General features: G+C 44.9%; 1 protein-coding gene across 2 annotated transcripts in view; it reads left to right on the forward strand.

Moving 5' to 3' along the window:
* MAP4K5 (mitogen-activated protein kinase kinase kinase kinase 5) overlaps nucleotides 1–16532 on the forward strand; it is a 57634-nt gene that overhangs the window by 5506 nt on the left and 35596 nt on the right. For both annotated transcript variants that reach the window (XM_027704026.1, XM_027704027.1), the window contains exon 3: nucleotides 15163–15220. In XM_027704026.1, coding sequence (XP_027559827.1) covers nucleotides 15163–15220 — 58 coding nt within the window. The remainder of the gene's footprint in view (nucleotides 1–15162; nucleotides 15221–16532) is intronic.

Here is a 16532-nt window from a genome sequence, read left to right on the forward strand (position 1 = left end):
TTCCTGTGGAGTTCCTCTTCTGGGAAATGACAGGCTTTTCTTTTAGGATTAAGTCAGTAGGATTTGTATTTTGAGAACTGAGATGCTCAGTGGCTTATTGACAGTCTATGTTAGGATATTCAGGAGTGGAACATGAAACCCTTGCTTTTCCATTTGTGATATTTGTAACTTCTTATTAAGCATTTGGTCTTTGTCATGGAATGTTCAAAGCAGTTTGGCTTTGAATGTTACCCCCTGTCATTCATGTTCCTCTTTATCAGGAACTGCAGCGAGAGGACAAGGGGTAATGGGTTCAAACTGAAAAAGGGAAAGTTAGGTTGGATATTGGGAAGGAATTCTCGGCTGGGAGGGTGGAGAGGCCCTGGCACAGGTTGTCCAGAGAAACTGTGGCTGCCCCATCCCTGGAAGTGTTCCAGGGCAGGTTGGATGGGGCTTGGAGCAACCTGGTGTAGTGGAAGGTGTCCCTGCCCCTGGCAGGGAGTGGAATGAGCTGGGCTTTAAGATCCCTTCCAACCCAAGCTGTTCTGGGATTCCATGTTTTCTGTTAATGGTAAGTTATGTGGTGGGAGTAGTGTTTATCCCCATTTCTCCCTGTCTCTGACTTTGAAGAGCAGGTAGTCTCCAAAATCTTGAAAATAAGGTCTGATTCCTTTTCAACTTGAGAAGAAAGTGAATAGTGCAGTTCATGCCTCCCCTTTGAAACGCACACCCCCCACCCCCCAACAGCAGAGGAGATCTCCAGGAAGGAAGAGCAAAGATCAGGACACCGGGATCTACTTTCACCTCTGTCTCCAGAAGATGCAGTGGTCATTCTCATTACCAACATTTTTGGATACCCTTGAAAGCCTCCAGGATTTATGGGATGAGGTGTCTGAGCGAGTCCCAGTTCTGTCAGCGTGGTAGGAGCACAGGGATCATCCCTGTCAGAGGGAGCAGCTCTTCCTGTCAGCGAGGCCGTGCCGGGGTTTGGCAGCGCGTTCCGCTGACACCAGCAACTGTCCGGCCGCGCTCCAGCTGGAAAAACAACCTTCCCTGCCACCTTGGGTTGTGTTTGGCACCTGGCTGCTTGGATACAGCTGGGAATGATGAGGAGAGGCAGCATCAACCCAAGGTGCTTCCAGTTCAGAATTATGCAAAATGGGTAAATCTCCATATTCATGAAGTCGTTCTTCAGCTCAAGGGCAGCCTTGATCCGCGTGTTTGAGATCGACTTTTCACAAGGACGTGGAGTGACAGGGTGAGGGGGAATAGCTTTACACTGACAGGGCTAGACTGGAGATCAGGAATAAATTCTTGGCTGGGAGGGTGGGGAGGCCCTGGCACAGGTTGCCCAGAGAAGCTGTGGTTGCCCCTGGATTCCTGGAAGTGTCCCAGGCCAGGTTGGATGGGGCTTGGAGCAACCTGGTCTAGTGGAAGGTGTCCCTGCCCATGGCATGACACAATCCTTAAAGTCCTTTCCAACACAAACCACGTGTGTTGGAAACTGTGACTTCCTCACACTTTGTCATGTGTTAGAATTTTGCATTTTAAATTTTTTAAACAAGTTAGAATAGTTCTTTCTCGATTTTTTTTTTAAGGATTCCTAGCAATTAGAGCACTGAGCGAGGTTTGGTGGATGCAGCAGCCTTTGATTTGTGGTTTGTGGCAATTTTGGTGTTCCTAAGTGCATTCTGGATGTCCAGTAAAAAAACTGCATCCAGAGGCTGGATAAACTCTCCCTTCCTAGATAGTTTTGACAAAAATTTCTGAGTTTGGTACAGAGAGATTTCTGTTCTGCTCTTCAGCTCTCTAAATTCCTTCACCCAACTGTTAGAGTAATTCATTTTATCCAGTACAGTGGATTGTGTCCACAAAGACCTCCTCAGCTGCTGCAAGAGCTAAAACTGACCTTCTTCCAGGATGGATGGATGGAAAACACTGCTGAGAAGCTGCAGCTTGGATGTGTCTCTGGTGCTTTTTGGTGAAAGAGCACATGGGAGGGTGAGCAAAGGAATGGCTTTCAGGCTTCCCCTTCATTTGGGATTGGAGCTCAGGGGTCAGTCTGCTTTGTGGGTGGTGTTTCCATCCTGCCCCTGTGAAATCCCAAGGAAAGGGATTCAAGAGGGTACTTGCTTATATAGAATCATAAAATGGTTTGGGTTGGAAAGGACTTGGAAGATCATCCAGTTCCACCCCCTGCCATGGGCAGGGACACCTTCCACTAGCCCAGGTTGCTCCAAGCCATTTCCAACCTGGCCTTGGACACTTCCAGGGATGAGGCAGCCACAGCTTCTCTGGGCAGAAACATCAGGGAAGTGGAGGAGCTTTAGGGAAAGGTTCAACATCTTATCTCTGAGTCAGGGAACAGGAGCCAGGATGGCACATTCCTCTCTGCTGTGTCAAGAGTCAGTTGAATTATGGATCTGGTGGATTAAACATCACAGATCTCTCTAAATTGCTCACTTTTGAGACTGAATAACACTAAGATACAGTTTGAGCAGACACTGGTTGGTACATTGGGAACAGGCAGGAAAAAACCTGACATTTTGTGCAACAGAGGGAGAGTAAGAAGAGCTGAGTTTTTTGCTCCAAAGCCTTTTCCTCTTCCAGCGTTTTTTCCTGGTCTGTTGTCCTGTGTGTCACTCAGTGTTTCTGCTGACCTCTCTGCTCCTGAAGATAGTAAAAAGATTGTGCAAGATGCAGTCAGGGATATCCTCAAAGTACCCTAGTGCTGGTGTCCAGATCCTGTGTGTACTGATCCTTCAAAGTGGCATCTTTAATGTCAGATTTGATATCTTGGCATGTTGGAATCACTCTCCTCCCAAGTCTGGTTTCGTGTCTTCTGCACGAGTGTAATGTCTGGGAGGTTCATGTTTTCACAGAGATGAGGAAGGTTTGGGTGGAGAAAGAATGACTGAAAAAAGCTGAATGAATGAACCGTGTTTTCAGCTTAGTGTGAAAGGCTGGATTTGCAGCCTGTGGAAATGGGAATTTTGAGACACTCCAGAAAGGCAGGTGCTGTTTCTCTTCAGAGTGAAGAGGTCAATGCAGGGGGAAATTGTTGTCTTATTGATAAGAAATCATTCCTGAGGTACTTTTTGAGTAGCTTTGTCCTGTGCAGCATTAAAGGCGTCATTTCTTATATTTGAGGGCATGATCCACCCCAAAAAGCTGTATTTGTGTTCTGTTCTCAGCTGTGTGGATGATTCTTTGCTGACCATTGCTACTGAAGCACCACAGAACTGTGTTGTATTTGCCTTAACTCGCTGTTTAATGTACAGACATGCAGGATCACAGCTGAATTACAACCATTAGACTCCAAAAAACATTTGGGGGATTTAGTCATTAATCCCAAGGGAAGATAAGTGGCAAAGTCTTGCAGGGGCACAGAGATGTAAAAGTGGTAAAAAGAATAAAGGTGGGGCCGTACCATCTTTTACAGATGTATTTTGTCTTGATCAAGCTGAAGTAATTAAAATTTGACAGGAAGCATTGCCTGGTGAGTGCTCCTTGCTCTCCAGTGATGAGCAGCTTCAGCTCTTTGTGTTTTATTTATGAGGGGTTGGAAAACAGCAGCAGCTGAAATTTTGAAGCGTTTGGTGTGCAGTGGGGAAAGGGGGAGTGTTTGATGTATCCCTTGCAGGTATTCCCAGCCCAGACCCCGGACCTCAGACAGTCCCCAGGGGAAGCAGTTTCTGATAAAACCATTTTGTTTTGTCAGGCATGTCTGGGATTAAATTTAAAGCACTGTGTGAGCTCTGCTCCTTGATTAATTGGGAAGAGGCAGGACTAACTTTTGGATTAACACAGTGCCTTTTAAACTTTGCCAAACAGTTCCTGTCCAGAGTCTGTTTTTAAGTTTGGCTCACGGTATCCAACGGGACAGAGGGATTTCTGAGGGTGGGTAGGGAGATTTGGGAATGTTTTATGATCTGCCATCTCTTCAGCATCCGACCGAGCGCCTGCTCAGGGCACATGAGCATAAATTTTCCCTTTTTCTCGTTCCGTGGGTGTTGAAGTTTGTGTAAATCCTGCAGTGGGAAGTCTGGAGTACGGACTGACTGTGCTGGCTGGAGCTCCTGATGGGATGGAGGAGGAGGACAGGCAGGCTGTGGCTTTGCTCCAGGAAGGCATGATGTGCAATTCCTCATCCCTGGAAGCGTCCAAGGCCAGGTTGGACGGGGCTTGGAGCAACCTGGACTAGTGGAAGGTGTCCCTGCCCACGGCAGGGGCTGGAATGAGCTGGGCTTTAAGATCCCTTCCAACCCAAACCATTCCATGATTCTCTGAGTAACTTTCCCTGTGTGCTTTGTTGTGCTTCCTAGAGCAGAGCTGAGGGATACTTTTGGGAACAGGGAAGCAGCCAGGCTGTGCAGAGTCCCTACCACGATTTCCTCTGGCTTTCTCAAACACATTCCTTCGTGGTGTCTGGCTCAGGGAAGGCTGGTCCATGGAAAATGCACACAGCTGCTGCTGCAGGGAGAGGATTACATTTGCTGGGGATGGGATCTGTGGGCTTGCAGGCTGAGCAGCTTCCTGGGATGGAGGGACATGCCATCAAAATTCCCCAGGGATCAAGCAAAGGCGAGTTTAAAAACATTTTGGGACAAATAGGAATGAAGCAAGGTGAAAAACTTTCCCAAATATATTAAAATTTTAAAATATTTCCTCAAAGTTCCAGTTAAATCATCAGGCCTAATTTACTGCAATATTCTAATTATGTAATGATGCACAATATTTGAGCAGTGTGGTTTTGGTTCATTTTTGATAGAAAACTGAACCAGCGAAGTGAGGAAGTGCCTGGCCAAGTGCTTGAGATCAGGTGACTGAAGTGAAACTGGTGCTTGATAACTGGAGGTTGAAGTGTAGAAAAAGATTCTCATTTTTAAGTGACATCAAAAAAGAGTCTTGTTTTCAAGTGATGTCGTTTAAACCAGTCAAGCAGTCCAAACCTGAGAAAAAAAACATTTTAAAAATTAAAAAGGAAAAATGAAAACATTTTCTTCCCTCCATTCTGGCTAAAAATAAAGTGTGAGAGGATAAGAGAGCTGAAAATCGTGCAAGTTATCATCTGTAGTGAAATGGCAGCATATTTCCTCTTTACTTAACCAGTGTAAGTGCAACACATATTTTATCTCTAACCTTTCTCATGTACTAGCACATTGAGAACTTCTATTTTTCCTCATTAAAAAAAAAACCCTCCTGAAATGTCAATTCTGTTTATTCCGATGGAATTCCGGGCTGGGATTTTGAATTTTTCCACTGTGTTAGAAATATTACTGATCACTATTTTATCGCCTTAAAATTCAGTTTGTAAGTCAATGTTGGGTTTTATTCCAGTAGAAACAGCTGTCCCAGTATGAGAAAGGAGCTTCATCTCTCACCCATTTCCCACCCCAAGAAGGTGACAATCGATCCAGGACAGATGCAAACCGAAGCTTAATTGTAGAGCAGAAAAAGAATCTCCCAGCTCCTATTTTTAATTAATTTTCCTTTAACTTCTTTACACAGCTGCTTTTTTTTTTTTTAATTATTCATTCTTTCAGTTCTGGTTGCTGTTTTATTTAACAACAACAACAACAAAGAGCAAAACCACCCAGCCCTATTTTCTTTATCAAGACAACTTTAGGGCTCATTCCTTTGAATTTTGTCACTGTGAGTTCATCTCTGAGGACCTGAAGTTTTTAGGAGGTGATCACTGAACAGCTTGGTTGGAGGGAGATTTCTACTTATATCTACGTTTTTCACCTGCACCTCTCTAGGTTCTATCAGATAAATTAGGATAAGGAAAAGGAGTCAATATGGATTTGTACCTTGGGTTTGAAAGGCTGTTGCAATCTCAGAATTCCAGTTTTTTCCTCTTTAAAATGCCTGTGGTGGTTCCTCAGTTTTGCCTTTCTGAGGAGACACATTTATTGTGTGTTATCTAATGGGTACAAAGTAGTTAAAATTTTCCTTTTCTTTGGTAGAGATGTAAAGGATGGTCTTAAATTCTTTAGTTTTTAATTTAAAAAAAACCCAGACAAATCCACTGCCTTTTCCTTCAGAAACTTGTTTTCTCCCTGCCTGGAAAGCCAGATTATTTTATTTTGTCAGTGAAAAGAAGAGACAGATATTTTCTTTCAAATATTTTGGTTGTCACATCTCTTAGTTCTTTCATCTCTAAGGAATAAATAAATTCCCCTGCAGCTGATAAAATACATAATCTTTTAATGTTACTTGAATGTGTGCTCCATAATACTGGGGTTTTTTTCCCCTGTGTCATGGTCTATGCATTTCATACAATAAAATTGTTTTATTCTTACTCTCCCTATCTTCTGGTGAATAAACCCTTTTAAAATCCATCTTGGTTTGTAGCTTAATGTATTTGAAGGTATATTTTCTTTTTTTTTTTTCTATTTCCCCTGTTTTATGCTCTGGCCAGTAAAGCTGTTGGGCATCTGCTCAAATTTAAGTATATCAACCACTTCATGGGCCTTCTTTGATTTTCATGATCCTATGTTCAAAAATGTCTATTATACCCCAGGAAAGTGAGCTATTTGCAGGAGCTTTTCAAACCCATCTAATGCACGTGGTTGTAACTTGAAAAGGTTCTTTTCTCGTTCAGTTTTTGCTGCAGCTGGGTCCAAATTGGGGCATTTTTTGACTTTTTTTTCCCCCTCGTGTGGTATTTGTTTATATCTTTTCTGCTGCGTTAGTTGCTAAATAGTACTTTTGTGGTCAGGGTCTGTTTCTAGCTTTAGCTTTTCAGTTCTAAAAGAATGATGCCAAATATTTTTCAGAGGATTATCTGCCAAGACAATTTCACAGGAGAAAACCAACCTCTGCTTGGAAGCACAGAGCTGACTTCTTTTGTTCTTCCCCCCCCCCCGAATGTTAAGATATGCATTTATCTTTGCTTTATTATCATTATCCTCACTGCCACAGGTCTTTGCCTTAATAATTATTGCTAGGAATGAGAATTAAGTGTTTTAGTGGCTGCTGAGACCTGCAAAGCCACTTTGCTTGTACAAATCCTTCCCTCGGTTTTCTGGAGAATAAAAGGAGTTGGCCCAACGTCATTAATGAGCTGTTAATCCCTTATTGCTTGAGTTAATTGGCCTTGAGTAAGAAAGTGTTTGAAGTCTGTGAGTGAAAGGTGGGTTCCCCTCCTCCCGGTTTTCCCTGCAAGAGATAAACTATCTGAATTTCACCAACTGCCAGTAAAAGTAAATAACATTTAGACCTTATTTGCATTATAGCTGTGGTCAGGGGTGCCAGTCGTGGATCTGGGATTCAGGTTTTAGTGTGGAATTCGTTTAAATCCTGGTGCTTCTGTGCGTTCTGGGTTCTGTTCCTTTGATGAGGGGAAAATGGAAGTGCTGGATATGTGGAAATAGGGAGTGACAACTGGGAATTCTGCCTCCTGCTTTGTCCTGATGTGTGTTCTGGAGGTCGAGGAGTGGCATTGTCCATGTGGAAAGCACCCACAAAGTCAATATTTGTCCTCCTACAATATCCAGCTGGGAGGTCCAGAGCGATGGCTCTTGTGTGATGCCACTGCAGGATAAACTGGAAAATAAAATTAGCAGGTCAATTTATATTTTTAAAATTCATTTTTGGTTTCTCCCCAAAAGCAGTGGTGTGCTGATGTTTGTAACAGATGATTCTGGTTTAGTATCTTTATTCAAGTCTCTGTTGGGGTTTCTGAAAGCCTCTGTGCCCTCCACTATAAAGGAGCCTGGTACTGCTCTCCAGCTCCAAAAATCCAGCTGGGAGATTGTGGGGTGAACAATTGCCTCTGGATCATTCTGCTTCCTAAAAGAGAAGCAGCCTTGAAAATCAGATATAGTATTTAGGTATCTTTTTCCAGCAGCAAAGAGTAACCAGACATCGGATTTGTGGGTGAGCTGTCCTGGCACACCTTGGGAGAGGAATTGGAGGGAGGGATGGAGCACCTCTCCCGTGAGGAAAGGCTGAGGGGATTGGGATTGTTCAGCCTGAAGAAGAGAAGCTTCAGTATGACCTGATTGTGGCCCCTTCCAGTGCCTGAAGGGAGCTACGAGAAAGATGGAGAGAGACTATTTCCAAGGGCCTGGAGGGACAGGACACAGGGAATGGCTTCCCACTGCCAGAGGGCAGGGTTAGGTGGGATATTGGGAAGGAATTCCTCTCTGGGAGGGAGGTGAGGCCTTGGCACAGGTTGACCAGAGAAGCTGTGGCTGCCCCTGGATCCCTGGAAGTGTCCAAGGCCAGGTTGGAGCATCCTGGTCTAGTGGAACGTGTCTCTGCCCATGGCAGGGGTGGAACAAGATGAACTTTGAGATCCCTTCCCACCCAAACCATTCTGGGATTCTGTGACAGGTCTGGCACAAACCTCACCCTATCCAGTAAGATTTGCATTAACATTTTCCAGAGTTGTCCCTTTTTTTTTTTAAAGCTTTTCTCCTTTGTTCCATCTTCTCCATTTTAATCCATCCATAGACCATCACAGGTAAAGGAGAAGAATTTGTTCAGCATCTGTTACAGAGATGCTCCAAGCACTGAGCAGGAAGGACTTTATCCAACCCTGTAGGTTTTCTTGGGGAATTTTGGCTTGGTTTTGCTGGTTTTATCTTATATAAAAGAGGAGGTAAACCCCCAAACCTAGAACTGCACCTGTATGGGTTTGGCCCCACACAGGAGGTGGGATCCATGGATTGTTTGCCATTCCCATGAATCTTCTGAGGGTCCTTTTGGGATTTGCTGCCTGGTAGCAGGAGAGGAACCAGCACAGTCCCTACTCAGTCCAAAACTGGAAAGCAGTAGTGGGAACTACTGTTTTTGGCTGGAGCACAGGCAGAGGAGCTCTGCAGTCACACTGGGGCTTGTACAGGTGATTGCCCTACTTGACACCAAGGTTTGGGTCTGCTCTGAGCAAGGTTTGGCTCTGACCTCTCTGCTTGGGTTAACCTTTACTTCCAAATTTTCATGGAATTTTTTTTCTCACAGTTTTCAGAGAATTTGGGTTCTTTTTTGAAAATACTTTCCTAATGTACAAGACCTCAAAAGGCTGCAATGTCCTCATGTGAAGGATGGCAATTTTAGGCTCTCACAATGCAGATTAACTCTTGTTGCTGTTAATTTGGGTTTTCTGAGTAGTTTTCTGGCTACATACTGACATTTGAAAACTCAGCTGGTAAAGAGATGGTGTTTGAGAGGAACAAGAATCTCCTTTCCAGTCGTGAAGACTGTGTTGCTGATGTTTGTTTTTAGCTGCCTGATAGTTTTCCAGATCTATTTACAGATAATTTTTAAAACTGACAGGCTGATTTATGCAAATTATAATTGTGTAATTAATTGTGATAAACTCTAGGAAAACTTATTTGAATTTCTGCGTTAGGACACAAGTCAAATTCTTTTAGGGTCCAGCGGGTCACCGTCCACTGAGATCGAATTCTTCCCTCACACATCACTTGCCACTTGCTTGAGGGATAAATGTTAAACTGCTCAGATCAGAAACCTAATCCAGTCTGGCAGCTCCAGTCAGATTTCTTAATACTGCCTCTTGGGCAATGACTTTTATGGATTTTATGGATGTTTGTCTGTGTGTTCACAAAAAAAAACCCCAAGCAAATGATGAAACCCCCCAGATTTGTTGTGCTGGAGTTACCGAGGCCCCCTGAGGACCTGCTTCCCTTCGTGGCAGGTCTGTGTCAAGGCTGGAGGAGACCTCAGGACCCCAGAGTTTGGTCTTGAGGGTTTCTCCTTGTGTCCTGAGGAATCTGGGCCCTCATCTTGAGAAATCATAGACTAGTTTGGGTTGGAAGGGACCTTAAAGATTATCTCGTTCCAACCCCGAATAAGTCTGTACTTCACAGAAATGCCTCATCTCTCTTTGAGCACAAGATCAGAAACTGAGGTGGGGTTACACACAAGAATGTGTCGTGTTCATGGGAGTGTTTGTATCGTGGAAAGGGATTCTACACCTCAAAGTGAAACCCAAACCCTCCCCTAGGAAAGCTCCCGGCTGAGTCCCGCTGAAGGGTCTGGTGGTAGTGCCACGCTCTGCCAGTTGCTCCATGAAGTTTTACTCCACAGAAGGGCTGCTTTTGGTGGCATCTTCAAGTTCCCATCTGCTGTTGCAAGGCCTCTGTGCCCCTGTCTTCCTGTCCATATTTTCAGCAGCCTTGGTTTGTTCAGGTGTCTTGTGTCAGGTGTCGTCTTTTTTTATTCCCCTGATGCCTGTAATATTTTGGATTCTCCTTTTTAATCACAAAGGAAATACCTGCTGCACGTAAGGAAGGACTCTGTTTTCATGGATTTAGGGCAGCCCAGGTGAGAAACATCTCTCTGGGTCACTTTAGTTGGCTGAGAGTGATAAAAAGTGATAAATGTGAATTTAGAGACGTAGGCAGAGGAATTTAAGGGTCTGTTTGACGGTGCTGTGAGATATGAAATGTAAAACGCAGCACGATGGGACTTCCCAAACCACAAAGAGCAGGTTAAGAGCTGCAAAGTGTAAGAGGTCAGAAACTAGAAAGCAGATGAGAAGCTCCTGTTTCAGTGGCAGGGCAGGAGGTCAGGTACCTTTTGAAGGGATATTCAGTGACTGGGGAGGAACAGGCAGCGCTGGAGACAGCAGAACGTCGTGGTCACTGGTGAGTGAAGCTTGGCAAGGGATGAATAAGATGGGGAGGGGTGGGAGGGCTGCCACAGGAGCTGCAATTATCACTCGATTAAATGGAGACACGGTCGAACAAACAGCTCTTCTGGCGAGTTGGGTTGTTGATCCAAGGCTGGAGATGAGACAACAACGCCGGGGAGAGGAGGGGATTCACCATGGAAATCGAAATTACTGATTTGGAGGCTGTGAGAGGGGTATTGCTGCCTGAATCTTTCTTTTCTCTTCCTCAGTGTTTGGTGCCTGGAAAAGGACACCGAGCACTTGCATTCAGATGTCCAAGATTCTCTAATTTTGGGCCACCTCACGTGGCTCGGTCCTGTGGAACCCCCCCCCAGGGTGGAATTGTTTGGCTTGCACTCATGAGAATAAATAAAACACGAGTGCAGAGTGCACAACTGGTTCTGAAACCAGTTTTCTGTGTTATTTCTGGTCGTTGGCTGCAGAGAGTGTCCTCCCCAGAACGTGTTTTCTCACGTGTGTTGTTGGTGGGAAACATCACACACAGGGGTTGCCACGGGCGTCACCTCGGGTTCCACTGTCCCACAGCAGCTTTTTGGGAGGAAAGTTAAATCTCAGTGGGAAAACCCCAATGTTTTTTCGTGCGTGTAACATTATAAAACTCTCCCATCTCCCCCAAATAGTTCTACTAATAACGCTGTCACATCAGTGAGGTGTGAGATGTGCTCGGTCACTACAGCAACGCAATGGGATGTTCAAAAGAAAAAAAAAGAAAAGATGAGTAGTTGTGTTTTGTTTTATTTTGAACACTAGACTCCATGTGATGTTCTGCAGCGTTAGTGTTCAGCTGCTAAAATATTCTGGAAGAGCTGTGCTCAGTGGGATGCTGTCACTCATCCTCAGCAGGCTGCGGGACAGCTGAAGGAAGAGGTGACCAAAAGGCTGCTTTCTCAGGAAATGTCCTCTGTGAATGACATTGAGCAAAAGAAATTTTGGCTGTGGTTCACCTTGTTCTGGTCCCTTTCTTGTGGAGGTCACATTTTCTGTTGGAGCTTTGGAACCCTTCTGCCAAAATCCCGTAGTTTTAATTTTCATTCTGAATAACGCGGAGCAGGATTTTCATGAGATCAATAGTAATAAATAGCAAAAGCTCTGTCTTCCTCTTGGGGGAAAGTCTTAAAGAAATATCCTGGGGATTTGGGCTCTACTCTGGTACACAGGAACTGCACCATGTTGCTGATGGAGGTGTGGATTTGGTCTTTTAGCCTTGGATGTCAAGATGAGCTTTTAGGAGACTTCTTTACATATTGAAGGAATCAAGGCTGGAAGAATTAAAGGCAGTAAGAAATCTATCAGGTTTTATCTTCCACTAGACTGAAATATTAGAAATATTCAGAAGAGATCATCAAGGTTCATTATCTGTATGTCATCTTTATGTGATAAATGCATATAAATGATAATTTTCCATGTCAGTAATAGCTCGTGAGATACTGAACAGGCCTGGATTACTTGGGGTGCAGTAACAGCTCCTCTGGTTGGTTTCAGATAATTTAAAATTGAGACTTGAAATACTGAGGAAATGTCAGGGGGTGGGGAAGAGGCAGATATTTTGCTGTTGAGCTTGAGAAATGTAAATAAGAGGAGTAGAAGAACTATAATTTCTTAGTCTTATTTCAATTCCCCCTCTGCAGTGAAGAAGTAAGAAATATTGATATGTTGAAGTATTTCGGTAAGAAATATTGATAGATCATTAACTGACTCTTTATATTTTTGTCAAACACGATTTGTAGTCAAACTGCAGGTTTGATTCACAAAGCCAGCAGTGCTGATGTGGTGCTTTCCTGTCTGTGACTTCCTTGATAACCACACAATTCTTTCTGAAAGAAAAAAAACCCAACAGAATGTTGCAAACTCGTCACCCCTGGGAAACGAGTCGAGGATTGTTCAACTCACACGTCTCAGAACGATTTGAGGACTCCTGAGCTGACACTTTTTCACATCTGGGCGTGTCCCGCGGAGAACCAGTTTTCAGCCCTTGCCTTCTTGCATTTTTCATGACGTGCAAGAGAACAGCAATTCATTATTGATGGGTTTTCAGCTGACAGGTGGGAAAGGGGAAGGGATGGAGCTGCGTGTGGCTGGTGCAATCCAAGATGAGGGAACAAAAGCCACTGGCCACGTTTGCAGGCAGGTGACTCTTTAGGGAAGCGTTTTGGGTGATTTGCTGCATGCTCACCACTGTCTAGGCTGAAGATCTTGTACCATTCCATGCCTGTGGGCATCCAAACAAGGATTTTGAGGGTCAGGGAATGCTACTCAGCGTTTTTACCTTCAGTGCTGGCACAACAGGAGTTAATGGTCACGTGTGGATTTGGTGTCATCAGCTCAGAACGGCTGGAAAATAAACTGTAGGAGCAGAAAACTGGTCTTAGGGCGAGTGGCTCAGGGAACTTGGTTTGTTTAGTTCATAAATACCAACCCAGCAGGGAGCTTTCTGTTCCAGCAGGCAGAGTTTGATGGTTCAAACATGAAATAGTCCACGTCCAAGCTATGGGTTATATGCAAAAGCTTAGTGGTAATATTGGACAAAATTTGGTGGAACTCTGTAGCTGTTGTGTGTGAGAGCTGGGAGCCAGGAATAGCAGTGATCTTCCAGCCTGGACCTCCAAATCCCAGCCAAGAGGCCTTTGGCAGACTCTATCCATTCCTTCAGGCTTCAGCATGACAGTGGCAGTTACTGCCTGTATGGAAAAGGAATATTTTTAAGGAATATGATCTTTTTTGTACTTCAGAAGCGAAGCTGATTTTCTGGAAACCGCGCAGTCTTTATGTGAACTGCTTAGCTCCTTGTGGGTAACACTGGATAGTGAAGAATCCCTGGCTTCACCAAGGCAGGGTGTGTGTCCCTGATGGGAACATCCATGTTTCCCAACAGTTTCATTAGGTGTAACAGGAGCAGAGAGGTCTGAATCCTTTATCCGTGCTCGGATGCGTTCTCCTTCTGGATGTTGAAGGATTTCGCTGTGGTAGGAAGGTACTTTAAGAAGTGGTGAATGTTTCCTTTGTGGTTTGCAGATGACAATCTGCTTCAGTGATTTGGCCTTGAGATGTTTGGTTCCACTGTACAGTTGTTCAGGTTCTCTCTGACCTCAAGCTGAGTCATATTTGTGCCCTTGGCCTGCATTTGACACCCACCTCACGTCCGAGCACTGCAGGGCTTTGAAAGGCCAGTGATTGTTGGGGTGGCTTTTTTGGTTTGGTTTGGTTTGGTTTGGTTGTGTTTTTTTCCTGGCTGGAAAACCTTTCCCTATTTGGAAGCTTTATAAGTTTTGATAAAACTGAGGGGTTCACCCTTCAGGTTCTTGCTTTACCTGTTGTTAAGACTTATCCATCCACAGGAGAAGAGTGTTTTGTTCTGTAATGACTCCCTTCACAGGGTCAGATTTGCTTTACATCCTCCTCTTAAGTAACTGCCCAAATTGATTTCACCCAGTTTTCCCTCTGTTTTCTATAATCCACTTCTGAAACAGACTCTCCATTTTTGTCAGGGTAAGAATGAAACAACTGGGTTTGGACTCCTGTAGCTTTTGGATGATCAGCAGAAGGGGAATGCCACAGTGCCTAATGGAATCATGTTGTGTGTCCAAAATTTGAGAGTTTAGCTCTGGTGATGGTGCCTGAGTGATTTAAGTCGTGTTGTTACGGTTAAAAGTGTTAATGAAATCTTCTTTTAAAAATTTATTTGTCTGACTTTTCTGTAACATCCTCCTCCAGGGCTGAATTCTCAGTGTGAATTTTGGAGCATATCCAGAGAGGACAGTTCTGTAAAGGCTTATCTGGATCTCCCTACCCCTTCTCCTTCTTCCCGAGGATCGTGGGAAGCGAGGGCTGCTGGAAGGAGTTGGTTTTCAGAATTAAGTTGTTGTCAAGGAGCTGTGACTTGTTCAAGCTGCTTCTGCAGTGCCTCCCCCTGCCCCTGCACCTCTCAGTTCCACTTTCGGTGCACCCTGAGGTTTTAGCACCATGAGATGGGTGGCTGAGCTCCGTGTGCTCCGTGCTCCGACAGCCCGTGGTGCATCACGGCAGAAACTTCCCCTAAAAATGGTGTTTGAGAGGCATGAACTCTCATTTTCAGGTTCAGGTTGGATGTCAGGAGGCATTGCTTCACAGAAAAAGTGATTAAACATTGTGAGGGGCTGCCCAGGGAGGTGGTGGAGTCCCCATCCCTGGAGATGTCCAGGGAACGACTGGATGTGACACTCAGTGCTCCGGGCTGGAATTGGTCCCAGGTTGGACTCGATGACCTTGGAGGTCTTTTCCAACCTAAATTCTGTGATTTGCTGGTGGTTGCCTTAAAGTCTCCAACAGAACCGCCAGGAACATTTCACAATTCCAACTAGGCTGATGCTGTGCTGATTCCCAACCCAGATAATCCTCACCCAGGTCACTCTCAGCTTTGCATCGTATTCGTAACACACTTTGTAACGCACATCATAGTTTATCTTTGCACAATTTGTAAGACTGTGAAGTACCTTTGCAGGATAATTTAATTAAATATGTCTTAACTCTTCTTGTTTCAGGCTAGAAATCTTCATACAGGAGAACTGGCTGCTGTAAAAATAATCAAGTTAGAGCCTGGTAAGTTTTACATTCTTTCCTGTATTTTTGAATTGCATTTTCATTTTTTCCGTGTGTTTATTTTCACACACTGTGAAGCTCTAGACAAAAGAAGTGTTTGGGTATTTTTTTGTGTCGTTTCAGTGGTTAGATGACAGGAAGCACTACAGGATGTACCATTGCTTTTTGGCTGTGTCCTGCTCACTATTTCCTTGTTTGCTCTTATCTCCCTTATCATTTGTTGCATGCAAAGATGTTGCAGTTACCACACGTTGTCAGTACAAAGAGAAGATCAAGGGCAGATGGTAAATTGTGAGCTCTGAGACAGTGGGGAGGTGGGAGGCTGTGGGAACTGAGAGGGGGAAGGGATCAGGCTATGATGTTAATTCCCACCAAAGGTGCACTGGGAAAAACAGAGCCCTGTGCTTTTTCATGTGTCACCTTTTCTCTGACCTGTGCTGAGGGAGAAGGGTGGCTCCTTTTACTCCCATTTCCCCATGGATTTTCTGCCACTCCAAATAAAAGCAGGAGATGCAGGAGAAGCTCACTTGCTGCAGGAGATTTGCTGAGCTGAAGCCTCATCTGAGTCCTGCACAGAGAGTTGCAATCAGGAAGTGTTGAGTGGAAATGAGAGAACCCCAGAATGGTTTGGGTTGGAAGGGACCTTAAAGCCCATCCAGTGCCACCCCCTGCCATGGGCAGGGACACCTTCCACTAGCCCAGGTTGCTCCAAGCTCCATCCAACCTGGCCTTGGACACTTCCAGGGATCCAGGGGCAGCCACAGCTTCTCTGGGCAAGCTGTGCCAGGGCCTCACCACCCTCACAGGGAAGAATTCCTTCCCAATATCCCATCTATCCCTGCCCTCTGGCAGTGGGAAGGCATTCCCCCTTGTCCCGTCCCTCTATCCCTTGTCCCCAGTCCCTCTCCAGCTCTCCTGGAGCCCCTTTAAACCCTGGAAGGGGCTCTCAGGTCTCCCTGGAGCCTTCTCTTCTGTGAAGACCCCCAGCTCTCCCAGCCTCTCACATAGTTGAGATGAAATTGGGTCTCCCTCCTCAAGGGTTCTTGCTTTCCCTTCTGACCTGCATCTTTTTAACAGCCAGAAGTTCCTGAAATCTGACATCTTTCTCAGCTGGAAAAATTTGAAACATTCCAGTGAATAAATGAAGACAAAGGCTCAGCTTGATCCTTTAGCTCTTATTTTCCTTACCAGTGCAGGTAAAGAAGCAAAGAGCAGCCAGGTCATGCAGGTGGTGCCACTGCTTCTGTTGCCACTCTCATCCTCTAGAGCCAACAAGGTCCTCAGGCACGGCCATAACTCCCACCAGCACGAT

Source organism: Neopelma chrysocephalum, unplaced genomic scaffold (genome assembly GCF_003984885.1).
Source record: "Neopelma chrysocephalum unplaced genomic scaffold, ASM398488v2 Primary Assembly neopelma1_253, whole genome shotgun sequence".
NCBI lineage: Eukaryota > Metazoa > Chordata > Aves > Passeriformes > Pipridae > Neopelma > Neopelma chrysocephalum.